Source organism: Astatotilapia calliptera, chromosome 5, assembly GCF_964374335.1.
Source record: "Astatotilapia calliptera chromosome 5, fAstCal68.1, whole genome shotgun sequence".
NCBI classification, from domain to species: Eukaryota; Metazoa; Chordata; class Actinopteri; order Cichliformes; family Cichlidae; genus Astatotilapia; species Astatotilapia calliptera.
This window is the reverse complement of record NC_137426.1, coordinates 31,905,904-31,932,684: the sequence shown is the minus strand read 5'-3', so window position 1 is coordinate 31,932,684 and position 26,781 is coordinate 31,905,904. Positions and strand designations below refer to the sequence as shown.

Below are 26,781 nucleotides of genomic sequence, written 5' to 3'. Positions count from 1 at the left end.
AGAGCAAACATTTTTCCAAAGCAGCCTCTTGGGATGAACTCTGCAGTCATAATGACACACAGTCCTTCTCTCCAACATTAAATCAATCACTTAAATCTCTCTCCTTGTTGCTGATTGGCTTATTGTTTGTGGGTACCTCAATCCAGTCACCTCCTCTTCTGTCTCCTCCCAAAATAAACCAAGAATATAAAAATCAGTATATTTACGCACAGAGAACAGCCACAATATTAAACTTTTTTACTGTGTGTTGCGGTGTCTGACCACATTAAACCATTAAAAATGCAGAGTTTGTGAAGCCGGCATGTTGCCCTGGATTCATGAACAGTGACCAAGATGGACTTTTATATATGTGGCTAGAGACCGGTCACATCCGTAATACATCAAAGGTGGAAAAGAAGAAAGTTAGGAGCCATTCACATGCTGTGGAGACGTGTTTTAATTTGTCTCTTCACCTTTAGACTGAAAACATGCCTTTTGTTATATCATCTGATTAGGGCTCCCCTTCACAAAGGCAAAAGGGCCAACACGACCGGCATCTGGATAAAACATCATGCTCTTCCTCACATCGAGCTTCATCTCCTAAACTGAAGTCAGAGCTCTAACTGTACAAAAACATACATAAACATTGTTGTTTATTAACAGTATTGTGACAGTTATTGTCAGCAGACTGGACGTGCGACCCTCCATCTCCGGACAGTTGACAGTGGCCAAATAACAATAACAGCTGGTTATAAGCTAACATTATGGCAGCTGATGAGATTTTTTCCCCCCCCTCAAATAACGAGAACATATGAGAGCTTATTAGCACTAAGCATCAGAGTCCAACAATATTAGGTCCACTTTTAAGACAGTTCTGCTTACAGCGGCTAACACGGGCAAAAACAACAGTTCATTCATTCTCACCAACTCACCTTTCATCAGACAGGAGCGAGCTTCACTGATTTATCGATGCATATTGGACTCCTTTTACAGAGTAAATAGACGTGGACACCAGCTGAGATAAACAGCGCACTGGCAGCCTACACTCATTACAGATGAACGGCGTTTAGAGTTGTTTGTGCAATAACGACCACCATAGCTGGGATTACGGACTTGCATCTGGAATCTACTGGCATCACTGCAACTTTAATGTTGTTGCCGCTCAGTGTTAATGAAAGCACCACAAGTCATTAGTGCAAATAAATTATTTTTGTGCCTAATTTTAAAATCTAATTAAGCATAAGCTTTAGTGTCATATCTGTTTTTCAGTGACATTTCTAAAGTTTTGCAAAGACAGATTTTTATGAAAGAAATTAGGAGAGAAAAATAAGAAACAAACAGGATTAGAAGGAAATGAACGACCACATCTGCTGTGTGCATGAAGAGCTGCATAGACGCGACTCCAGTGTCTCCCCCTGCAACCCCGCCTCCCCCCAGGCCCTCGGGCTTGTTGTAGTTTTCAGTATGAGAAATGTCAGTTTTGGAAGTTATAGCATTTCTAAGGTTAGAAATGTAAATTAAACCAAATGTACTGCCAACTGCCAAAGAAAGACTTTGAGAAAGTGATCCTCCTCCTTTAGGACCAGGCAGGATTTCTTGGAAAGAAATAGTTTTTCGAGCGCTGTGGAGGAAAAAAGGGGGGAAAAATCAACAAGATGCAGATTTCTAAAAAATTCAGCTTTTACATGCTACGTCTAATTAATTGATGTAACATCAAATCAGAAGCAAAATGGATACAGATAAGGATGCAGCGCAGTAGCAGAACAGGCAGGCTTAAGATTTATGTCAAGTGGAAAATCATCAGAAACATTCAGAGCTATTTTTGATAAATCAAGGCAAAGCAGTGTTTGACAGAGTTTGAGCAGAAACACTATTAATTTGACAGACTCCAGAAATAGAGTTGTCATCTTTGTCTCAGATGAACCACTTCTTTTTCCTAAAAAACAAAAAACCCATATGGATGAAATTACTCTGCTGCTCGCTGGGATTTCCCTCTGATCCTGTATCTTGGCTTTTATGTATGGAACAATAACTGCAAGCCTTAAGACACATGCTGCATCTGCCAGCAGCTGGAGTGCATTGTCATCCTTAATAGTGAGCACGAATAACACTGTTTTTCCATTTGCCTACCCCGGCTGTGTTGCCGTGCCCAGGGAAAGCCTGCGTCCTCAAATGCCTGCTGGATATTCACAGAGTCTTCAGAGAGAACGAGCCGGCATACATATTGAACGATCTGTACATCACAGACTACTGCATCTGGATCCAGAGAGTCAAGTAAGTCCACCAGCACACACAAATCCATTCACACACACATGCAGACACCTCAGAGGCCTCAATCTAGATAGAATTGCCTTCAGAGCCATGCACTGTGCCATTCAGACTGCCCCCTCCCGCGATGCTTCAGTGTCATTTTGTCACAGCAGGGCCAATTGCACGACCAAGCCTGCGAAAGATGCAGTTTATGTGGTCAAAGTACCATCAGTGGGTGTTAAAAGAGCCAGCTGCACTCAGCGGATTCACTCTGTACGAAACCTTTAGGAGCTCATGCGCGTCTGCGTGGGCTTCTCCAATCTATGGCGGATGCGACCTTTTCCTAGAACTGCAAGCCCAAAGATGCCAGATCTGCACTTTCTTCCCAAATGCCACAGGTCTGATGGCTCTCTCCTCCTCCTCCCCTCCCCCCGCCTAGTTCATATTTAACAATTAGTCACATTTTAAATGCGAGCCTGCGAGCACATTACAGAGTAATGAGCTCAGTTTTACTCCTGGCCAAGGTTCAGCAAAGTGGTGTGCTCGTCTGGAAAAAGCCCAGTTGAAAAATGCGCGCCTGATGTTGTAGGCTCAGTGCCCAGATGCAGACACGATAAAAGGTCTGCAGGGATTTAGCGGTCTCTACCTCCCTTCCTCGCATTCTCATTTCTGCATTTTTCCAGCACAAGTCTTGAATGCTGCTCTTTTAAAGAAATAGAAAATGCAGCGGATGCTGCGTTCGTAAAGGGTGGGAGGAATAAGGAGTCGGGTTCAGGGCTGTTTGAGACACAGAGCAGAGAGAAGACGCGCACTCGATCTTAGTCTGTAAGCGCACGGAGCTTCTGAAGCTCTTGTCAACTCACAGAGAAAGTCGATCAGTCTCTTCCGAGGCACACCGGAGCACTGCTCCTCCTCCCTTCCCTCCCTGCTCTACTTTGGAACTAAATGTCAGCTTGGCCAAACGTGCTGGCTGCCACTGCACCCTTCATCGATCATTAAACGGATTGGCCCCGTGATCTCTTAGCACTGACCTGTGATTGAATCATTACATTTCTCTTGTCTAAATAAAAGTGTACAGTATTTATTTTTTTTGTCATGATGTGAAAAAGACAGTAGAAGCACTTCTATCACCTCCTGCCACTTGAGAGAGCAACCAAGCGTGAACAGATTTTTGTTGTTGTCGTTCTTTATGTATGAGCGCGCTGGCTCACACTCAATAGAAACCTCATACAGTCTTCTCTCGCGGTTTATGAAACTATGTTCCCATGTTTGCAGTGTAATATTAAAAGGAGCCTGCAGTCAGAATGCAAAGCAGCAGCGCAGGAGAGCGAGGCGGCAGCGGTGATTTCCACAGACCAACCTCCTCTATCATACATGCGGTTTGTTGTGGCGGCCCCCTTTGTATCATCTGACAGGTTTGATGACAGATCGTGTAGGCATTGTTTTCCCACAGTGCGAGATATTCCCCCGCGCAGGATTTGTCATCCTCCGCTAAGTGAGTCGTCTCTGGGAGCCCAGGCGGTTAGATGAGATGCAATCTATATACCCCCCACCCCCCGGTGCAATCCCCGTATCCTGTCGCTCCCTCTCCGCTGCTGCTGCCGGGGCATATGCGATCAGCTATACGTGATGGACACGGCGATTAATGGATGTTTGCTGGCTGCAGGGGGGGTGGTTGATTTATTTAATCTCCTCACTGTGTCCCACATGCGTTTCTACTCCTAAAGTTCATCTGACTGCTGAGACATCGGTCTCAGATTTACAACCTCGTAAAGACTTCATCATGATTTAAGCCACGGGGCAGGCGCTCTCCTCTACGCTCTCAGACACTCGGAGCAGAACCCCTTTGCGCTGAGATCAAGCGTGCAACCTCAAAGCAAATTGCGCTTCCCGTTGTTTCATTAATGAGGAACTTTTTTTGTTTTGTTTTGGGCTATATTTTTTTTCCCCTCACTGGAGCGGTCACCATTTCACACAAACACACACAAACATCCTTTTGTTGGGTATGGTTTTTAATCCGCCCTCACACATCCGTCCAATCCTAATTATCTCTGAATTGTTAGCAGACAGTATTATTTCAAATGGAGCAGCAGCCTCTCCAGTCCATTAGTTTCACTGTATGCTTTTGAAGGTCTTCAGCTGCCAAAACCCCCGCAGAGTTGCTGGACTGCACAGGAAAAAAAAGAGGGGGGAAATAAGCGAGTCGCCTCACTTTCTTTCTCTTTGTTTTGCCTGCCTTTATCAAAAAGCTTGGAGACAGGCCAACACAGATCCACGGCAGCCAGCGCACACGAAGCTTTATAAGCCTGTTGTTGTGTTACAGTACCTCAGAGAATCAGAAGGGCCGCAGCTTCCTTTTACCACACAGGTTTCTCTCGCAGCCACCCACCCACCCTTATTAATTGGGTCAATTATAGTCTATAGCAGGACAAAAAAAAAGAAAAACGCGGAGAATACAGAATACAAGCGCTTCAGGGTTAGTCTGAGGAGAGGATGAAGTGATTAGCAAGAAAATTTAGTCTTTTTCTTTTGTGGAGCAAATGTGTGAATTGCCTCTGAGATGTGTGAAATGGACATTGACACATTGCTGCAAAAACTGGAAAATTGACAAGAAGCGGCTTAAGGATGGGCCGAGCCTCGCACCACAGCAGCTGAATGGACAGACTCAAATAATTGTGAATGGTAGGTGTGAAGTGAGCAGTCCTCAGAGACACAATGGGTGTTGTTTTCAACTGTAGAAAAGAGAGTGCATCACAGAAAAGCATGAAAAGCAACAACGGGCAACTGTCGAAAAATAAAGTTGTAGGCATTCTCCTTCCTCAGACCAGTCTTTTGTTTTTAGACAGCGGAGCAGCCCCTCGCTGGCTCTACGCGCTCGCAATGCCTCCCTCGCCCTGCCTCCCTCACCTTGTTCAACCTCAGCGTTGTGTCCTCGGCGGCAGCCGTCGGGGAGATTTGTCAGCAGCTCTGACAAAAGCTCCCCCGCGGGTGGGGTGGGGGAGTTTCTGGAGCTCTAACAACTGCAAGTGTCTCAGGGCAAGGAGGTCAAGCGTGGGGTCAGTGTGTCAGCTGAGGCGTGTGGGTCAAACACCTTGAAAGTGCCCTTGTGCTCAGTGTCAACACTTTCTCCCCACGCTGCCTAGGACGACTGGTGGTTTTTACCTCAGCGTAACTCTGTGTTATTGTAACACACAAGTCAAATACTACCCAGGTTTCCCCTTCAGCCTTTGGCCCTTACAGATGTTTTTGTTTCACTTGTGCTCAAAGCTTTTCTGTTCACATTAACACAGCTCACGTGTCAATCTCCCAGCTGATCTGACACCCAAATGTTTGTTGGGAAGGGACTTCCAGCAGACAGCACCACACAACTGTCAAACAGCTGTCCTGAAAGCTTTGAAACAGATAATGGAGCTGCTCTATCTGCCGTTAGCCGCATCACTGAACGAGATCCTTAGAGGCCCCACTGGGCAGAACAAAGACACCAATGTCTCCCAGCTAACAGGGATAAGTAGTACAGATTTCCTCTCAGCAGGAGTCCACTCCAGATTTTTGTCTTGGAACACACAGCTCATCATAAACACAGAGTACTGTGTTTGCATAATTTCCTAAACCCTCGTGTGGAGTGTTCACTCCAGTTAATTCAATTGATTATTGTATTTTTTTTTCTACAGGCGTATCAGAAAAGGATGTCTAACACTGAATTGTGTCACATTGTGAGATACTAGAAAGAGATGTTAGCAGTGGGATATGAAGCAGACAGGCTGGAGAAGTAGAGGACTTGAACGTTTTTTGTGATTACACAAGTCAGATGGTAAGTGAGGAGACAGTAAAAGCAGAGAAAAAGTAAAGAGCTGAGCATTTGTAGTAAAGATCCCATAATCCCAAAAGTAGAGAGTAAATCCAACTGGAACATTCTGACAAAAAGTTTCAAAGTCAATCGTGAGGTCTTTAACTTCTTTGAGCTCAGACCAAACTAAAGCCTGCAATACTTGGAGCTTTTTTTAAAAATCCTCCTTTTAAACCTAAGTGATGATGTAGGAATAGAAACTTGTCACTTGAGACGCTTCTTTTTATCTGCCACCAAATCCACAAAGGACTAAGAAAGAGTAAGAGAATGCTTTTTCTAAATCTGCATCTTGTGATAGATTAATTCTTGAGATTTGGGAACATGACAACCCAGTGAGAATCCTTATGGATTCTAACTGGTTCCGCTTTAAGAGTCACCACCATCTCTAAGCAGTAGATCACAGACAAATTAATTACATCCTGTGCGGTCTAATGTTTGTGCATGTTGATGCTATTTAACCTTTTCGTTGTGATCAGTTTTGGTGTCATTACTCAAAAAAAGTAATATTTAACACCATTTAACATGAGGCTACAGTCCGACACACCAACACAAATCCCTACCCAAGTGAGGACACACGATCTTTCCTTTAGTATCCTGAACACAAAGCCAACAGTACAAGCAAAGATGCAAACCAGCACAAAGACTATTTAAAGTGATCGTCAGGGCGATTTCGATTTTAGAAACATGAACAGGCAGAAATGGAGGCTGCAGCCTGACTGTTACTCAGTTTGTTACCTGTTGAAGTTCAGGCTCTGGCTGCTGGATTTGGTCAGCATTCAGTCCACTTTGATGTCACTCTTGGGTCTTGGCTAGCTTAGCGTTAGCACGCTGTCCATCCAGGTGCTTGCAAAGAGCTGAAGTTTCTTTAGTAGTGTATTGTTTCTGCATCCTGTTCCTGGATGCAGTTTCTACTTTACCATTGTGCTGTCATCTTCTTGTGGAATAAAAATAGATGTAATGTCCATATCAGATTAAATCAGCTGATAGTAGTACAAGTGGAGCCAATAAGCTGGATTGATAGGTTAGCAGGCCAACAACTCCAAGGAATTCAACTACTGGGAACTGGTTCTCGATTGCCATCCCTAATGACAACCCCCAAAACCTTCACAAAATAGTTTCATCATTGGCTGATCTCCCTTTCAAGATGGAGTCTTTGTGCAGTACTACACCACTCCCAACGATCCTGCGTTTTTTGTTTTTTCGTTTTTTCGTTTTTTTTAAATCCCTTCCTGTGCTCTTGACCAAGTGGTCAGAACAGGAAATAATTTTCCAGCTGGATTTAGAACAGGATAGAATCTTTCCCACCTATCACGAATGTGTCAAACCAATGATTTTCCAATATGAATTTCAGTTTTGGGAACATGATGTAAATGGATTATTTGCACAGAATCTTCATTGATGTTGGAAAAGAAACTACAAGCATGCTTCTGATCACACTCGTGACCTGAGGGATGTGATGCACCACCTTCGGGCTCGGACGCTGGGGGCTCTCCCACTAATCGACTGATGTTTGGTCTCAGACTGTGACATGGAGACCAACCCTCGCAACCACGGTCGGTTAGAGGAAAAATGCGTATACCCTGACCAGCTGTTGAGTGGTTGCTGACTCACACTTGGTGAAATTGCCTCCTCTGTGACACCAACCATCAATACTTTCACATTCCTGGCAAGCATTCCTATTGTCCTCCTTGTGATTGCTTTAGTTGTTAGCAGATTGCTACAGTTGGCTGTAATTTGCATGGAAGATGCCAGCATGACTCTTGATGAGTAACATCTGAAAGACACAAACCAGAAACGGAGACCGCAAGTCAAAGTTCTGTCTTACCACTGACACCAACATGTTTCAGAAGGTGCAACTTTTACTTTGAAGGCAAACAGTCTCTTTTTCTGGTTTTTGCAGAAACGTTGGTGACTTTCCTACCAACTATGGGCAACTGTGGCAATCACAAAAGGGTTTTCAGGGCAGCAACTTATACCTGTTTGCAAGCAATTTGACATAGCAACCACAAGCAAGCAACCACTCGCCAACCAGCCATGAAATGCAGTGGAATAGTTACCAGGCAGTTGCAACCAGTGTTTAGGGTTGAAATTTTCTGTTCCCAGTTGATACAATTCGGTGGAACCTTTTTATGATGTCAGCATCTGTTGCTCTGCTCTTCTCACATCCTTGCAGTAAATATGTTGTCTTCATAAGCATTTTAAGCCATTATATGACCAAAGAGAAAGAAAAAGGCAAAAATAAAAATTAGAAAAAGTTCCTCCACACCTGTCTCAATTGTGTGAACCATCTACCAGTGTTTCAAGGGTCCTCAGGCAGCTGTAATTGGGGTCTCAAACACTGGTTCCCCGGATAAATACATCTGTGTTTCTCGTTTCTGGAACGGGAGAGGCTACAGCGCCTCGGACCGTTTCAGCATTCAGTCACACTGACGGATCGCGTCTCCCAGCGTCGGCTTTTATCCCCCCCTTCAGCCGGTGAATGATGCGTTTGCGAGTTACTCTGAGGAAATCTGGTGCTTATATTACCGTACACAGATTTCTGCGTCTGAGGACAAGCTTTATCTGAGATGTTTTCAAGAGCACAGACACGCTGAATGAGCTGCTCTTTCACTGAACACAAGCCTGATGAAAGAAATGTCAGATTGTAATTTAGCTCGGCTCTTTCACAGACAACGCACAGACACACACACACTCTCTCTCCCTTCACGTTCTCATCTAAAGACTTTGGCAGATGGAGGCGTCTTTGTCTCGCCAGAAGTTTTCCAACCTTGAAAAAAGGCGCCCCTCCTCAGTTTAATGAAGGCAAGCCACAACAGCAGTATAGTAATGACTGGATTGTGTACAACATTATCCCTCCCCCCTCCTGGACAGGGCCTTTGTGTTCACTGCAGGCCGAGCTTCTCCCACCACAGAGCAAGGGAGGGGAGAGAAAACAAGCGCGCCTCTCCAACGCTAACGCAATAATGACTTCCCACGGGGGAAAGAGAATACAGGGCAGTCTTTGAAGTGGCTGTGCTGCAGGAGGCTTCTCTGCCACAGTCTCACTACAGGAAGCGCTCACGTCGGTTTTGCAGAACCTGGGACCCTGAACAGGCTCCATCATCATCATCATCATCATAATTATATGAGGTTACATTAAGTTATTTGTGATCGTTTAAAACAAAAACAGTGACTTTTAAACTCGGCTTTCCAAAGAATGCAGTGGTTGTCTGTGTTCACACATAAGTGACAGCTTCAGACAGCGTACACTTAGAGTGAGCAGTGCCCACAACAAACAGTTTCTGGTGCTCGTCTTGATTTTTTTTTTCAATTTTCTAAACGCTTGCATGTATTTAGAAGCTCTTCTCGTGTGGTGCGTTTATGTGCTACTGCCCAAACTGGAAAATCATCTTCAATTGCATTAACCAGACTTCAGTCAGACGCTTCACATTTGAAGTAATTTATTAGTTACAGCAGAAGAATACAGTTAAAGTTTGGCATGTTGGCTCCTAGCTCGTCACTTTTCTACGTGTCTGTGTCTGTAGATGGCAGCTTTAGTGAGTTAGACCCAATCAGCCTTGAAAGTTTGTTAAAATGGGTACTGAAGCATTTAATATGTTACAGGTGACATTTGTTTAGTAGGATCACTTCCTAGCTGGGGTTTTCTTTTCATGCAGCTTTCTTGACAGTGAAGATCATCACGCAGCTGTCTTGCGCTCGAGTTGCAATATCCGCATCCACAAGTGTTTTAGGTCTGAGTGACGGATTTCATCATCATCGGAGGGTGAACGCGAGGCTGTGTGTGGATGTCTGTAAACTCCAACTACACATGCTAACTCCAAGACGACAGGTGGTCATCCATGGTTTCCTTAAGCGATTTTTTTTTTTAATTGCACCTGGATCTTGAAATTCCGGGGACTTTTATTAATGAACTAAAAAGACCCTTCTGATAGTTTGCCTGCGGCTCCTCGGTGCTGTGAAGATGAGGCGAGTTGAGACTACACAAAAACAAAACGATGGCATTACATCTGCCGTCTTGTCTCTCTGCTCTCTGTGGCAGAGCTGTGGGTCCGTGTGTCTGTCTGGTGGGTGGAGCTGAGACACATCTGGCAATGTGGTGCCTTCTCACAGAGATGTGGGGTGGTGTGGCTGTGTTTATTTGTGATTTGTGGATCTGAAATGACACTTATTGCCAACACCACTTCTATTCTTAAGCAGCCAAGTTCTGTTTATGAGAAGAGTCTCTCAGCATACGTTGGCAAACTGATTTTTGCGAGGTATTGCAGAGATGACCGTGAGACGAGCTGAAATGTTCAACCAGACTGTCACCTGGCGAAAGCCCCACTCGAATGTTCCTGAACTTTGACATTTGTCAACATGCTGGCACCAGCTGGGCATAATTGCTGGGCTCAAAGTTGGAGCCACTGACATTAATGACTCTGGGATGGGCTTCTGCAAGAAATCCACCAATGATCACAGCCCTCAGAGTCTGTCCACCATGATTTTCACTCCATTGAAATTAGAACAACTTCTGTTTTTAAACAATCAGTTTAAACGTTACCTAAGTGTGGACTGGGAAGGTGCAGCTGAGAACAAGTGGATCACTTATCCCACCAATCTGCAGTTGATTCTCTTCTGGCTGTCGTGGTGCCGAGAACGGGTGTCCTCATGCTACAGCACAACTATGAGATCTGTTAACATAGTTCCACCTGAGGTCCTAAATGAATGCAAAGCCCCTACATGCTGCTTCCATAAACACTTTACTCACCAGAATGGGGAGCTCATTAGGAGTGCACGGTAATGAGGAGCCATCCTGGTGCTCAGCAGTGGGTTAATTGGGCCAGAGAGAGCAACAGCAGCCGTGTGTGAGAAAAAGAGTAGCCCCTCTAAACATACACACACACATGGTTTCTCCCACCCTGAATGGACATAGTCTGAATCGCAGTAACCCGCAGAGGTCAGCTCGTAATCACCATGGCAATGAGAGGAGGGACAGGGGATGGGGGCACACACGCCCTAACTGCACCGGGGAGCCCAATGGCAACCACTTAAGTTTTTGGCAGCATGGCATGCTTTCCCAGCGTGAATAATGTGCAGGCTGGGGCCTCCACACAATTGTATGCCTTTACACAAACGGGGCCTTGTAGGAGGACATTCATCAGCAATAAAAACGCGTCTTTCTTCAAGCAGTCGCAACTATAAAACTAAAGTGGCGGGATGGGAACTCTGTTAAATGTATTGCTTTATGAGGGCATTCTCTTCATCTTAATCTTTGGCGACATTTAGCTGTTTGGGCCTCAGCCTGCGCGCTCTCTCTATCCACGCTTTTATTGACTGTATTGCAGTGTGACTGGGAGCACAACTCCACCGTCTTTAGCCTCTTAGGGCTGATTTGCTTCCGCACAATGCACAAAGCGCTCGTGTTTGTTCTGGTTTGTTCCAGCTGCAGCATTATTATTGGATGTTTCGGGGGGTTTTTTGTTGTTGTTTTTTCCTTTTCCTCTCCAGCATCGAAACACTCAGGATATATTGACCTCATCTCGACTAATCGTGCCATACGCAGCGGTTGACTTAGCCATTTCATATTTATAGGTGGAAGTGTGCATGTGATTTTTTTTGCATGCACGGACTGAGGTAGAGAAGGAGGAATAGGAGGGGTCTGCCTCCCTCTGTAATCCCTCTCGGTCTCTTATCACCTCTTGCAGAGAGCGCAGCAGTTGGGGGAGGGAGGAGAAGATCCCAAGGCTCGTGTATCAGCAGCGCTCATCTTCCTACATTATTAAACATCCATATTTCCATATTTCATTGAGCCCCCGTCGCCTCTGCAAATCGCGGTCTACTTAGCATTCATATGAGAATGGGCTTTGGTTAATGGGTATTAGATTTGTAGATGGTTATCCTGTGGCTATGTCTTTAGTACGCAGAGCCAGTCGATCAGTCAGTTGTCATGCCGCTCTCTCTCCCAGGTACCACTGATGAAGTGGTAGTTGGATCTCTCTCTTTTTTCCGTTCCCTTCCCTGTGTGTAAGTGTCGTATTGAGTTGAAACTTTCTGCCTTCCTAATTACTTTTTTTCCTCATCTTCACAGGTCCAAGAAGGTGGCAGACTTGGCAGCAACGTTGGAAAAAGCAACCCTGCAAAAAACCGACTTGGAGCTGGAAATCGACGAGTTAGAGGACGCTGCGAGGATCGTGGCGGTCGAAGAGGAGCAGCAAGCTTCCAAGAGGGCTCCCGTATCCAGCGACGACAGCAGCAGCTCTTCTGACAGCAGCAGCACTTCCAGTGACAGCAGCAGCGAGTCGTCTAGTGAGAGCGAGGAATCTGAGGCTGAAGAAGACTGCACCGAATCCAAGGAGGGAGGAGGAGGAGGAGAGATGTTCAAGGACAACCCTCCAGAACCCCAACCCTCCGCCTCCGTCTCTCCCACCCCCCAGGCACCCACGAGCTTTTCAGCAGAAAAAAGGAGAGAGGATGCCCTTCCCTCAGCCTCAGAAGGCTTCAGACAGCTGATTCAGGTGCTGGGAGAACGGGTGACGGAGGAGCTGAGAATCTCTCCAGACTCCAGCCACAAAGGAGCGAGACAGCCGAGCAGCGCTGCGACAGAGACTGAAGGCACGTCTGGGAGGAGCAGCGGCGGGACTTTGTTAGAGCCGAGTCCTTGTAGAAACCCTCTGCTCATTGTCCAAACACAGCAAGATCCCGATGATCTTGAAGGGGACTCTATCAGCTGATGGAAAGGAATTTGAAAGTTCCAGGATTTCATTTTAAACTCCTTGTCAGATGATTTCAGGAAGTGTTTTTGCTTTTAAGGATTTCTTTTCTGTTTTTGAAATTACTGCGTGTTGTTTTTGTCGTGTAATTTTAGGGTCTTAACCCTCTTAAAGGAATATTTTTGTACAGTGTTTGTTTTTTGTTAATGATAAAACTGCAAAGTCTCAATTCTTCTTTAACGCTGCAAACGTGCAAAATAATCTTGTTTTATTAGGATAGTTGCAGGCAGCCGAACCTACTTTTTATTTTGTTTGTTTTTTTGTTTTTGGCCTGTTATCTGTCTACTATCCAAGCGGCACACTTGCTATACAAATACATTCGTGCTCTCTGAACATAGTGTGTGATTTTATATGAATAATTTCTGCTTCTTTTTAATTATTCATGGAATTTAACAGCGTCTGCGAGCTCAATTCAGTGCGCTGACATCTGCTAACAGTGGTCTCTATTAACCATGTATATTTACATATTTACACAGTCAATCTGCATATTCCTGTCGGGCTTGAATAAACAAAACACTGCAGGAAACTGACAAACTTTGTGTGTGTGTGTGTGTCAGTCAGCCAGAGCTGCTTTTTGAGATCTTTTCTTTTCCTAACAAATAGCAGGAAAAGCGCTAACCTCTTCCTAAACCCTCGGCATTGATTGAAGTGGAAAAGACTCTGCCTGCACTAAACAGGGCAGCGGAGCACGCCGGAGTGATTGATTCATCTGGTGTGAACGGAAGAGTGCCGTCGACACAGCTCAATATCATCGGCCGCGTCTAACAGGCGAGACAAAACAAACAGGGAAGCACATGTCATGCAGATAGATGAGGTCTGCGAGCGGGGCTGCGGCACAGGAGCTGTTTGTTTGAGAGATAACAGCACCCTGGGGCCAGAGGGAGCTGCAAGATAGAGGGGCAGAGGGCCAGCGGAGACTAACTGACGCTCCGGACTCTTAGCCCTGAAGATGTCCGCATGCGGTGTCCTCTCTGCTTTAGCGCTCTTTGTGTGGAAATAAATTTCCCTCGAGTGGGACTTGATTAGTTTAATTGCGGAAGAAAAAATGCAGGAATGACCCACGTTAGCAGAATTCATCAGGCTTTGTGATCCTTTCGGATTATAACTGAGCAGAGTGACTGATGTGGCACAGCTGCAGCGTTGCCCGAGGCGATTTCATGAGGAATCTCATCCAGTGTGATTGGAGGCAACTCTAGAGCCACCGGTGCTGGTGGCTCCTTTGGTTGGAGCTGTCTGTAGTATTATGTTACAGAGATGGATGCTGTTGTTAAGCACCTCCCAAGACGGCATCGCCTCCCTCGCAACCACCCCCTTGGGGACGAGCGCCATCATCACTGCGACTGAGATGAGTTACGGTGTGAAATTGGGCCCATTTTAAACACCCCATATCATTCTGGGGACATGAGACCTGGGACCGCGTGGCCCCTGCAGGCGGTGGTTTCCTTCTCCCCACTGGCTTTTTCATATTGATTAAGTGACACGGGGCTCTGTTGCCATTTTTCATCTTAAAGTGGCCTCCGTATTCCTCCATTAGTGCCGCCGTTCTGGAGCCTGACTGAGAGACCTGCGGCTGAGCTCGCAACTTCAGTTGGTTCTTTTTGCAATTAATACTCTCGGCCGACAGACATTTTTCAAGAGGCTAGGCCGCGGTTAAGTGAACGGATCTGATTAATTAAACAAGGCAATAATTAATGTGACACGTGTGCTTTATTTTGACTTGAATTTGATGAATCAGCCACTTACCAGTGTAGTAAGTGTGGCCCTTTGACTTGCAGGGCTCTAAAAAAACCTGCAAGACTAATTAGGATGGTCTGTGTAGAGCCAATTAGTAACATCCGATGACTAATAGTGAAGGTAACTCTATTAAAGCTAGTAGTATAAGTTTAAGTAAGAGGATCTTGCACAAGCACCATTTCTCATGCCCTTATCACTCGACTTATCTTTTTAAGTAAAAAAAAAAAATCATCTGTTCACAGTCCAGACCTGCTAGGCTTTAAATTATTATCCCAACATGAACATGAGCAGTAAATGGGAGTGGGAGCTGATTCTAACGCACAGATGTAGTCTTGAAGGAAGAGGTTGCTATTTCTGTTTATTCACTCTGTTTCTGAGCTTTAGAGGGTCACACTGACCTGTCCAGTGCTTCCCATCCAGTGATTGCGTTCATTGAGCCATCAATGAAAAGTTTGAATGTCTTACTCGAGTACACCCTTCCTGTGCAATCATTGGGAATGACTCGTCCTTCACGTAGTCTAAGACGGATGGCAGATAACATCACGTTCCAGATACCTCAGGTGTTGGAACTTGGGAATAACAACACTCTGGTGTTAAATCCATCATCTTCTGGAGCCGGCTGCCTGGATTCACTTAGCTGGAGGTGTCAGGGGTGAGGCCTAGACTAGGAAGTATTTTCTGATTGCAAAACTCATGTAGCAGGGGCAAATATCAGTGTCTTCTTGCTGCAGCCTTCAGCAGGGGCAGGTACAGATGGAGCTTCCCAAAACCTCCATCTGATCTCCTGTTCCCAAGCTCATGGACTTTCTTCCCAGTAATCAAGTGCCTGTCTTAACTTTAACTTAAAAACATGCCTGCCTTTTTGACACACTCATCAGCTTAGTAGTTGTTCTCCCTGCTTCTAGTCTTTATGCTTAACCATCTCCTGGCGTTATATTTGGGGTAGCGTTATATTTAGTGGGCAGATATGATGTTGGACTGATCTTTCCAAGAGCAAGAAAGGAAATTGAAAGTTCTTCTCCAGAATACCCCTTAAGGATGAAGTCGCAAAGGTAGGTTTGGAGCTTAACTCCGATATATGTGGAACTTAAATGCACCATCGTGTACCTTAGTTCCTGCTCACATTGACATCATGCCTTGACATTTCATGAAAAGTGACGCAAAGGCTAACAGTAAGTGTGAGAACCCTAGGTGCCCTCTGTAGAAGACTAGAGCTAACACGTGAATTAATTTGCAGTTTAATCTGTGAAGATTAAACTAACCATGTGGCATTTTATATAAAGAAGCTCTAGAGCAGCTGGTCGTCAGTGACCCTGCTTGGCCTTACTGTGAATACAGATATAAAAATAATCTCACTAATGTGGTAGGGATTCCTTCCCTGCTTTTTGTTTTATGTGGGAAAGGCAGCGCCAAGGACAGTGTTGTCACTGGCCCCCCTCTCCCCGTGACACACTGCCTCTGGTTGATTGTAATAGAAAACTCAATCTCCACTCCTGCTCCTGAGAGGCAAAGCGATTCTGGTGCTTGAAAAGATTAATAGCCCTCTAGAAGAAATGAATCAGGTGCTCCTCAGGGTATGACTCCTCCAGCGGGCGTGCAAATAGAAACCCCTTTTGTGTACCGTCTCCTTTCTGTCTCGCCCGGCCCACCGCAGCTCTCCCGTTTGTGGCCTTCCATACTGACTGGTGTCGCTCCGAGGCTTGGCAGGCGACGAGAACGGGAACGGCGGTCGGACACTACCGCAAGAGAAGCATTTCCCCTTCGGCTGAGTCTTCCCGCTTTGTGCTCGGTCCTCTTAAAATGACTGGCGTATGGTAATGAGGGAATGAGTGCATGGGATGTGTCTCTCAGGCTGACAGTGCTGACAGGGAGGGATTATCTAAATGGGCTATTTTCATGCTCTTAATCACAAAAGAAACATTGAAACACCCCCCTTTCCGCAGTGTGTGGGAGCGTACGTGTGTGTGTGGCTGTGTGTTGACAGCGCCGGCATCCACTTGTCGTCAGTAGCGTTGCCTGGCTGATTCACTCTAATTGGTGTGAGCAATGTCCGTTAAATCACTCCCTAACTCTCAGTGGACATGTGCTATCAGGCAGCTTAATGCTGCAAATTGCCTCTACCACGCCAGAGCCGTGTTTGTGTATGTGTGTGTGTGAGAGAGAGCGAGAAAGCCTCTCATCGTTGTACCACCTTGTTAAGTGCGTTGGGGTTGCAGGGATGTTGTTAAGGTGTTAAGGTAGAGGAGAGTTATCTGGAAGAGTAGCCAGGCACGAGGCTCGACTCCGACCCGCTGATACGCGAACATAAACGCTCGACTCCTCCGCTTATTGCATTACAATGCTCCCCCCAAGGACATGACAGCTGAGAGACAGTACAGCTTGTCATAATTTCACACTTGTAAACAACAGCACATTCCTAATGAGGCTGCTTCCACATTGTGCTGTCTCGAGCCTGCTCCTTCTTTTGTCCACAACAGTTGTTCCTTATCTGAGCCAGTCCACGCTCGTGCATATGTCTCTGCGCTTTCCAAAAAAAACAAGCTTCGGTCTTGTGTTTGTTTTCGGAGCTAAAACAGCTGTCAAACACGATTAATATTTCAGTGAGAGACTGTGCCTGAGGGAAAGTCTAAGTGCTAGGGGAGCTGGAAACAACAAACCAACACTGTTGCTTTCTGGTCTTCTCCCGCTTTGTCTGCTGTATGCGTTCGCCTTCGACCCCCTCCTCGGTTCGGCTTTCATGGAGTTGAGCAAGTCTTTCGTGACTCCCCGAAACGAAGAAGTGATGTGAAATCAGAATAAGCCAGGTGTATCACTTCATACGTTGTCGATTGAACGATCACAGGTGGAGGGTCTTTGATATTTCCTTCCAGAGATGAGGTAAAAAGAACTTCTGAGCTGAACCCCACCCCCACCGTCGAAACCCCTTCCACAAGACGGTGTTTGCTCTGTTCACAGGACGTGCCCTTTGGCCTCTCTGTGATGTCCGTGTTTCTTCCCCGTCCCGCTTTAGAGCGGAGCGAGCTAACAATGCCTCACGGATATAAGAACGCTGACAAACAGACGAGGAACAAAGATTTCTCATGATTGTACTCCGAGACAAGCTCCCCTGCTATTGCCTGCAACAACATCTTGACACAGATAAAAGCTTCTGCTTACATGTAAACACAGAAACACACTCAGGTACTTTTTTTAAAAAGAAATTCCCCGTTGGTTCCAGTGCCTCTGCTAGCATGCACCAAGCGAACACGTGCATAGACTGTTTGGCCTGAAAAATGAATGATTCACAGTTCAGAATAATTGAATATTTAATATTGATCAAAATCTGATTTTTTTTTGTTCACTCTACAAATAAAATGTGACAGCAAACGCGCTCTAGTGTGAACCCTCAAAGCGGTCTGCATGCGCAAAAGAAGACGTCACACACAACGCGCTCTGTTTAGATCCAGACCAAACACTATTGTTTGACTGATGGCCCTTAATATAAAGACTTGTTTCAGACTTCACGTTTCCCAATTTTGCTTTAAGTTATAAAGTTATTTTGTTCTTTGCATATGGCCTAATAATGATCCTTATTGCTGTTTTAGAGGAGCGGTGCTTCAAAGGATAGTTACAGATTTCTGTCACAATCTGCAGATTATACAGTACAAATAAAATGTTCACATTCCTCCAACGTTGTCTTCCCAACAGTTTCACTAAAATCTACACTGGATGGCCAGGAAGCGTTCGCAATGTCTTCTCGGGCGCTGATAATTGGCGTCTGTCTTGTGTCGGTGACGTAAAAGACGGATTTAATGCGACATGACCGTTCAAACAGCAGTCGCTTTCTAAAACATCAGATATGTATCAGATTCTGTACCACATACGAAAGTGACCCGGGTCGGATTTGAAAATACCAGATTTGCGCTGTTCACACTGTCATAGCATGATCGGATATAGGTCGCACAGGGTCAAAAAAGTCGAATTTGATGCGCTTTCGTCTGCAGTGTGAAGCTGCTTTGACTTCTCTTTAAGTCCCTCCCACTGCGCGGTGGACGGGGCTTAAATTAGGAGTTCTCTCTCTAAACCCATCCCACTTCGTGGTGGGAGGGGCTTCTGGACTGACAGTTCACGTTGTGTAATCACTGCGTTAAGGACAGCGCCTCCTATTGACATCACACAGATGCAAGACAAGAAAAAAAAAACTCCCTAAAGCCAAGTGACATTACCCGCACATGAATTTGACCCAAACTGTGACGTGTGACAAATGATCCATTTGAGCAGGAATAAAATAGCAAACAGGAATGAGCTGGCCGACCTCCCAGAATCCACACAGCAAGCACGATACACTGTCAGCTTTTGCCATAGGCTCCATGGCAGGTGGGTGTGGATGTCAGCAGAGACTCTCAAGTCAAGTCATATGACATCTACTTGCTTCACTGCTGAAAGTTACACAGTGAAATGGACCGTCACAGAAAAAGAGACCATAGCGAAAGAGAGACTAAGGGTGTTTTCACGCCGGCTATGTTTAGTCCGTTTAAATCAAACTCATTTTCCACTCTGGTACGCATTGCAAGTTCGAGATAAACACCTTCCTGGTTTAAACACATATGCTTTGTATTCTGGGATGCTGCAGGGTACCGTAGATGTGCAAAGGTCAGTACAGACTAGCAACGAGCCGTGAAATAAGCGTAAATGTTCTCCATGTTCTTCAGTAGTCCAGAACACAGTGCCTTCTTCCTATTTATATTTTTTGCTCCAGCTCAAGACTGGCCAATGAGCGGACTGGGCATTCTCACATGGTTTCTAGTGACGCACTTTGGTTTGCTTGGTGTTCACTTGGATTTTTCTCTTTGTGAAAAGCAACCAAACCACAGGATAAAACTCCAGACTTACAAAGCCTGAGTCAGTAACGGTAGTTAAAACAAGATGCTTATCTCCACTGCAATGATGTAGCATATGTTCGCTTTAATTAAAATGTTTTTGTGAAGTTGCTTTTTCTTTAGGCTTCTGCTACATGCTCAGTCATGCTCATTTAAGCTTTGTGTGTCTTGTAGGCTATCCATGTTAGTCTAATAACTAATAAACAAAGTTTTTTTCCAGGTTCAACTACGGACTGGCGACCTTTCCAGCGTGTACCCTGGATGGATCAATAGCTAAAGCATACCTTGAAAATTCAGCATTCGTATAGGTTTCTTGGTCAGTCAAATTATTGTTTTATCATCAGGATAAGTTTCTTCTTACAAAACATTGCAGACAAAAGTATAGGTAGTCTTGCATCAACCTCAAGATTTTTTTATATAACTACACATAACCATTGTTAGAGAAATGTGTTAAATCACTAAACATCTGTAACAGCCTTACAAATCTTATATTAGCCATGCTCTATTAACTAGTGAAGATTAGTGATTGATATTTCACAGTATAATACAGCTGTTTCCTATGGCGACATTAATTGTGTGGTAAAATCAATGCATAGATTTAGTTCTACTGAATTACCAGTCAGACTGGCTTTGCGTGGACTGCTTGAATTCCTGTTGCAGGTCCCTTCCCAGAGGGTTAACATTACCGTTTCCAATTTTTAATTATCATGAACACTGTGTTCAATTATTGCGCTTTTAATAACTTGCGGTAAACACTACCCTAAGAGCTTGTCAGTAATATAAACTGAAGCCTTCATTGTTCCCGGCTCATAAAAACAGAACATCTCGGTCTGCTGCTGTATGCCTTAGCTGTCTGCAGGCTCTGCTCCCCCGTTAGCGCATCATAACACATTACGTAGTTTAGTCATTCTAACAGTATATTTTGTTCATTAAAAACTGGCGGTCTCAATTCAATTGGTTGCAAAAGTGTTTCACGCAGATAAACACGGCAGACTCCGGAACAAGACCCCTGTTAATATTGATTATATTAAATGTGCAGGGGATTATTTCATGTACTTAAATCCAGCCCATTAGGAGAAACAGAAAAGACTTGTAGTATATGTTTGTTTTCTATGATTGTCTCAAAACACTCATGTATCTAATACCACGATTCACTCATAAAAGTAGGCCCTCTTGCATTTTTCTCACTATAGCTGAAATGTGATGGACTTCATCTCTGCCTATGGCCTCCTTACTTATCCTCTCCCATCTTAAATTCGCTCTCGTTCCAAATATCTGTAACACTGATGTCAGGCGAAGCATGTGCAGTCCCACCCAGTTGTGCAGCACCTCTTCCTTTCACCGCTATCGCAATGACTTGGCCTCCCCCGGGATGTGTCGCATGAAAGCAGATACCCACATGTGCTGCTGTGCCGATCCTGTCAGCATGTCACGGATCGGCAGCCCGCCGCGTTTCTCTGGCACGGAGAGGTGTAGATTACATCGTCGTGGTATCGAGCTGTGCCTCCCAGTTGACACGCGGCATCAACGTAGGAAAAAAAGTGGGGGCTTAGGTGGGGGGGAAATCACTGTCGGGGTTGCACGCTTTAAAAAAGACATTCTTGCCTGCACTTTTCTTGGAGAGAAATTTTGCTGCTTCTCACAAACGATTTGATTTGAGGCTAAAACATTTCAGAAAGCATGTTAACAAAGAGCAGAGCATCACTAAAGTGTCATTAGGTTTGCAGACTGTGGCGCTTTGGCCCTGACGAGATTTCTACACTTGTGTGAGTGGCAGCTTGCTGGACTGTCCTGCGGTTGAGCTACAGAATATGCGTGTTGCACGTTAATGCTGTGTCAACTCTGGGAACAGCGTCTGATCAGATAAGAAATGATAATGTGGTTAAAATGACCTACAGGCTGAGTGATTCAGCACTTAAAAAAAGATAAAGGCTCCATTTACTTGGATCCATTTACTTGTACACTAGGAGGCTGTTGACCTTTGCACCCCGGCAGAGTGTCTGCTGTAAATGACCTTTAGCTAGTCCAAATGGCGTGGGATGATTATAGAGTACCTGTGTGTGTGCTGAGTGGGGACTTTGATCTCTCTGAAAGTGTGCTGAAAGATTTGATCTGATAGCAGCTGAGTGTTTTGCATTGGTTTTGTGGGAGTTTGAAATGAAGAATTATCTCCGTCTTTATTTTAAGAATTTCTAACAAAGAATATAAAAGCTAAGGTGATAGTATAAAACAATCGCTATCATGTTGGAAATCTTTAACTACATGCTCCAGCTGAAATTGCCCTCATTTCTTTCCAACGTTGGAATTAATGTTGAGATTGTGTGCGCCTGTTGAAGTGAAAAAGTAACCAGTAGTTGAGCTTCTCTGAAAAGCTCGTGTGTTTGATTCTTCACATTTTGTCACCTTTCGCCTGCACCCCCGAGGAGCAGCAGCACGAGGAATGGCTGAAAGTGTTCGAATGACTGCTTTGCCTCCATGGACGTATTAAAGAGAAGCAGAAACCAATTATGCTGTAATTTCTAATTCATTCAAATGGCTTGCTCGTGGGCACATACCCTAGAGTTTACAAAGCTTCCTACACGAGGCGCCTAGATGTTCAACACGCTTTGCAAATTTGGGCCGTAAAGCTCAAGCCCATGCATGACCAAGTCTGGCTGACTTCCCATTGGCTTCTTGCACACATGGATGGACTGGTATTAAATATCCATAAACGGTGTCATCATAAGGTTCTGAAAGACTCAAAACCTCCCTGATTTCAACTTGTCCAATGTTGCTCGGTGTTTCCCTTTTAAGATCATCTTCTCTCGCACCTCTAGACTGTTCCCAGTGCTGCTTGAAGACTGTTCTTTACTCTTCTTCATCACTGCAGACCTTAAACCTGTGAAGAAAACCGGTTTTGTGTCACACTGACCTGGTTTCCAGTTTCCAAGTTTCCAGTTGAATGTTCCAGATGTTTGTGGGGGCAGAGTTTATGGTTGTACCTCCGATGGCTCGTCTTCACTTCTCATTAAACTGTGGGGTTTACAGAGCTCAGAGAAATGCTCAGAGAAATGGATTCACCAGCTACACCTTCTTCTTCTATAAGTAATGAATGCAGATATAGATATAGTAACATGTTTTGGCCCATATGTTAATGCTACCACACAACCCTGCACTTGTTCTAATACCTCTATATACTGTTTGTTTTTTATTCTCATCTTTCTGCCTTTTCCACCATTTTTTCTTTTCTTTTTTTATTAGTCAGTCAGTATTTTCAGTTTATTTGCCTTTTACTGTTCATTATGTATCTCTGTCAGTTGTCTCTGGAAATCAAACTTGTTGCAATCAAGTTATCCAGTCACTAACTCAGTTTGAGTCCTTGTTATTTTCCTAGTTTATACCCTCAGTTTGTTCCTCACTCTCTTCTGACGATAACTTTTTGATGCGTTTTGCTAATCTGGACTTTTGGACAGTTTCTGGTTTTTGCCTCTTTGGCTGCTACGTTTGCCTCGCCGACTGTGTTTGATTGTGCCTTTGGCCAATAAAGTTTTTGATTTTGTATTTAATCTCCCTCTGGTGTGTTGTGTTTGGGGTCTCCTCTTTGAACCACTGCACACCTATCTGTGATGTTGAGCTCTTTGCACCACGTTCAAATGTGGGCATGTGGAGCAGCTACAAAACATGCATGTCTTTGATGAGACTACATACAAACGTACGCTTTTGAAGCATAATGAATGTCATACAGATGCACTGCCTCACATGCCAGAATTCTGCTTCAAAAGCAACATCATATTTTGTGTAAACCAAATTCTAACTGAAATTTCCACAGCAGCTGCACAATCTAGTTTACCCCCTTGTTTTTACTCCATTTTTATTATCATGGCAAAAGAGTGAATGAGAAAGCAAATGCAGCGAACATTAGTTTTCAGTAAGAACCAGACCAAAAGTTTCATGTCCCATTTGAAAACAGTATACAGTCTTCCAGGTTAACAGTGGGGTTCATTGAGATGGTGCAAGTGGCTTTGCGTTACCCAGTCATCCATAACATCTATAGAAACCATGGCATATTAACAGGGCATTGACGACCAGGAAGCGCAAGCTGTTTAGATTCAACATGCGAAGCGTGTTAAACACACCACCATTCCTGTTTAGAAAAAAACTACTTACTAGGGCTCAGCGTAGGTCTAGTAAGGAAGAACTCCACGACCTAATTATTCACAACCACCATAAAGCAACATCCATGCAAGACAGAGTTAGAACTTTTCCCCATATATGATTTTACTGGCTGGTGCTCATCGGCTTTTCAATGACCATTTGCTAAATGAAGGTCATAAAATGAAAGGTCTGAACACTGCTAAGTAAAAGTGTAGTGTCCTAAGTAGCTGTGATAATATCTGTTTTGCACCCAAACAGGATGCGACTTGTTCAGCCAGCTTGCTACTCGTATCCAAATGTTATCACTTGAGAGTTCAAAAAACACCATGGCCATGTCAGTAACAATGAAAGTCCAGAAACCAGTGGGTGACATGACAACCAGCACTGGGGTTATTACCCAAAATAAGTATTTATTGCCTATATACTCCATGGGAAAGTAATTTATTACACTACTTGTTATATTACTTTATTGCCTAATATGACCTGAAATGCACTGTGACATAATTACCAATTGGCAATATAAACCCTGAGCTTCATAGTTTAAAAATAAGTTAAATTTTTTTATCGTAATGAGGACACACATAGATTTTTCTGTAAGTGTTTCAGTTTGAACACAAAGCCAACAACAACAACAACAACAACAACAACAACAACAACAACAACAACAACAACAACAACAACAACAACAACAACAACAACACAAAGTAAACAAATCAGCCCAAGGAAACAATCAACAGTACGATTCTACTGGAGAAACATTTACAGAAGAAATGGAGGCAACAGTGTTGCAAACCTGGCTGCCTTTGTTACCTGTTGAAGTTCAGGCTCTGGCTGCCGTGCTGCGGTCAGCATACACTCTGCTTTATCTTCACTCAAAGCTGCTTTGTGTTAGCATGCTGTCTGTGCAGATGTTTGCAATTAACCAGTATTGTGTTAGCAGTATAATGCTGTTATCTCTTTCCTGGACAAAGTTGACACTTGACATGTTTAAAGTTTTTTCCCCTTTTTAATTGTCTAATTTCTCATTTCTTTCATAGTTGTAACCATAATGTGGCAACTGAATTGATTATTTGTTTACTTACTTGGATTAGAAAAAATGTAATGTGGTTAAGGGAATGTATTTTTTTATGCAGTGTTACATCCAACATATATATATATATATATACATACAACATATACAGTGGATGAGATCATGTCTATGTTTGTTTAACCTATTTTGTTACATTTACTCTTTGCAAAGGCCAGAGAGAACGCATCATGCCCAAAGGATCTCATTTTAAATGAGACACATGAGAATTCAACCCACATTTTCTAACATTAGCATTCACTATTTGATCAAAAGACTTCAAAAGTATATTTTTGGTAATCCATCTACTTGCAGCCTGGTCCAACCAGCCTCTGATGTCAGTGAACAGAGAGGAAGGCTGATGGGCGTGCAGGATTCAAACTAAAAGTATATGCCTTTTTTAATGCACCCCAGCCCTCGTGTGTAACGCTAACCTGCACTAATCTTACCAACAGAAAAATCAATGAGGCACCCGCCCACCATTCATCCCCGCTGTCAGCTCAGGAGACTCCAGCCTTCACGTATTGTGGGATGTTAGCGTCACTCGTGGATTTACTAGGATGCCAACAAACCATGCACTTTCATTCACACACCTCTCCCGAGCCTGGGGGTAATATCAGGACACACTGCATACTCTGCTGTGAATCTTATCAGAAGACAACAGGACCTCCCTCAAGAGCCCACAAATATGAGATAATATGTCACTTCCCCAAGTGGAACTAACGACAAATGCTGATTATTTAGAGCAAACCGCTGCTCTCTCTCATCCATGCAAATGCGTAGTGCGGCAGGGCGACCTTTTCTGCTATTGAGCAGAAGTAAAGGCACCGTGCGCTGCCAACTCCATGGCAGTAAAAACCAGCAAAATCACCACAACATAATGACTTATGCAAATGAAATCATTAAGCTGATGAATGACCTACTGATGAGCTAATATTACCTTGTCAACATACTTATCCTCATTTAATGGGTGAGGAATGGTTTGACACACGCTTGTTTTTATTGCTTTTCAGCGTTAGAGCCAGGAGGGCTGGAACAGCTAGCCTGGCTTGCTTGCACCAAAGGTGTTTCTCAGAGGACGATACCCTTTAAGTGTTACTAAAACCGAAATTTCTCCCATCCACACTATTTTGGATCTTAAGACCTGTGTGACGTTCCTCTCTGTACATGCGGGGGAGTTCGATAAGTGCTCAGCGTTGAACTTGACCAGAAGCATTCCTTCACTCTGAAGGGTCAAGAGGCTGCGGTGAATAAACACGGGAGTGGATGATTCTCAGTATTTATCTGAGGGAAGGAAGGAGAAAGGTGGAGAACAACATATAGTGGGGAATCTACTGCTAGCACGATCGTTCTTGGAAACGTACGTCTTGACAAATTTATCCAGTATGCTGGAGGTTTCAGGATTGTGACAGAAGGCATCGTGACAGCCTCTAACTGAGAACAGACCCTGATTTTGGACAGTTTTGAGTGGAAAAAGAAAAAACGTCTTTTCGTCATTCAAACTGTGAGATTTCTATTTAGAGGCTGTTGGAGAAAGTGCGCTGTACTCGTGTCAGCTTGTTAGTGTTTGTTCAGCACGATTATTATCAGAAAGCAGGTAGGCTGCTTGGCTTGTGGGCACTTCTTTATGAGCATATCGTGTGGCCACTGTGTTGGAGGTTCATTTCTCCTGACAGCATCACTTAGCAACAATATCGAGAAAAGCTGTTTCCTTTATGACTTGGCCATTTTAAAATTATGACTCAACCGTGTCAGCAGCGTGCAGTAAAACATAACACTCTCTGCAGACTTTGAACGGATGGTTTCTTCACCCATCCATCACTTTGATTTTATGTTTAGATGAAGTTGTTTAGCTGAAACTTGGTACATGATTAAAGGCTTTCAGGGCACCAACAGGAGCTTGTCAGAGGCAACCAAGTACAGCAAAGGACATGTTTAAACAAGCCAATAGCCATCTAGAGCGGTTTGTAGGCACTGCGATACACTGAGCATGCCACAGTGTCACTGCAGTGTGTTCACCACCTGTTTGTTTGCTAACTTGCACTAAACACAATGCAAAGCTGATCTTACGTGTGGCAAACCATCAACCAGAACAACACATTCTCACTTATCTGTGAGAACGCTTCATAACCCCCTTTTTTCATGTTTTATTATACTTATTTC

At 44.2% G+C, this 26,781-nt stretch overlaps 1 protein-coding gene across 5 annotated transcripts in view; it reads left to right on the top strand.

Moving 5' to 3' along the window:
- The window catches only part of shq1 (SHQ1, H/ACA ribonucleoprotein assembly factor), a 47,234-nt gene extending 33,875 nt beyond the window's left edge, over positions 1–13,359 (top strand). For all 5 annotated transcript variants that reach the window (XM_026168910.2, XM_080302102.1, XM_080302101.1 and 2 more), the window contains 2 exons: positions 2,133–2,253; positions 12,144–13,359. In XM_026168910.2, the coding sequence (XP_026024695.1) occupies positions 2,133–2,253; positions 12,144–12,786 (764 nt within the window). In that variant the 3' untranslated portion in view covers positions 12,787–13,359. The remainder of the gene's footprint in view (positions 1–2,132; positions 2,254–12,143) is intronic.
- The last annotated feature ends 13,422 nt before the right edge of the window (positions 13,360–26,781 follow it).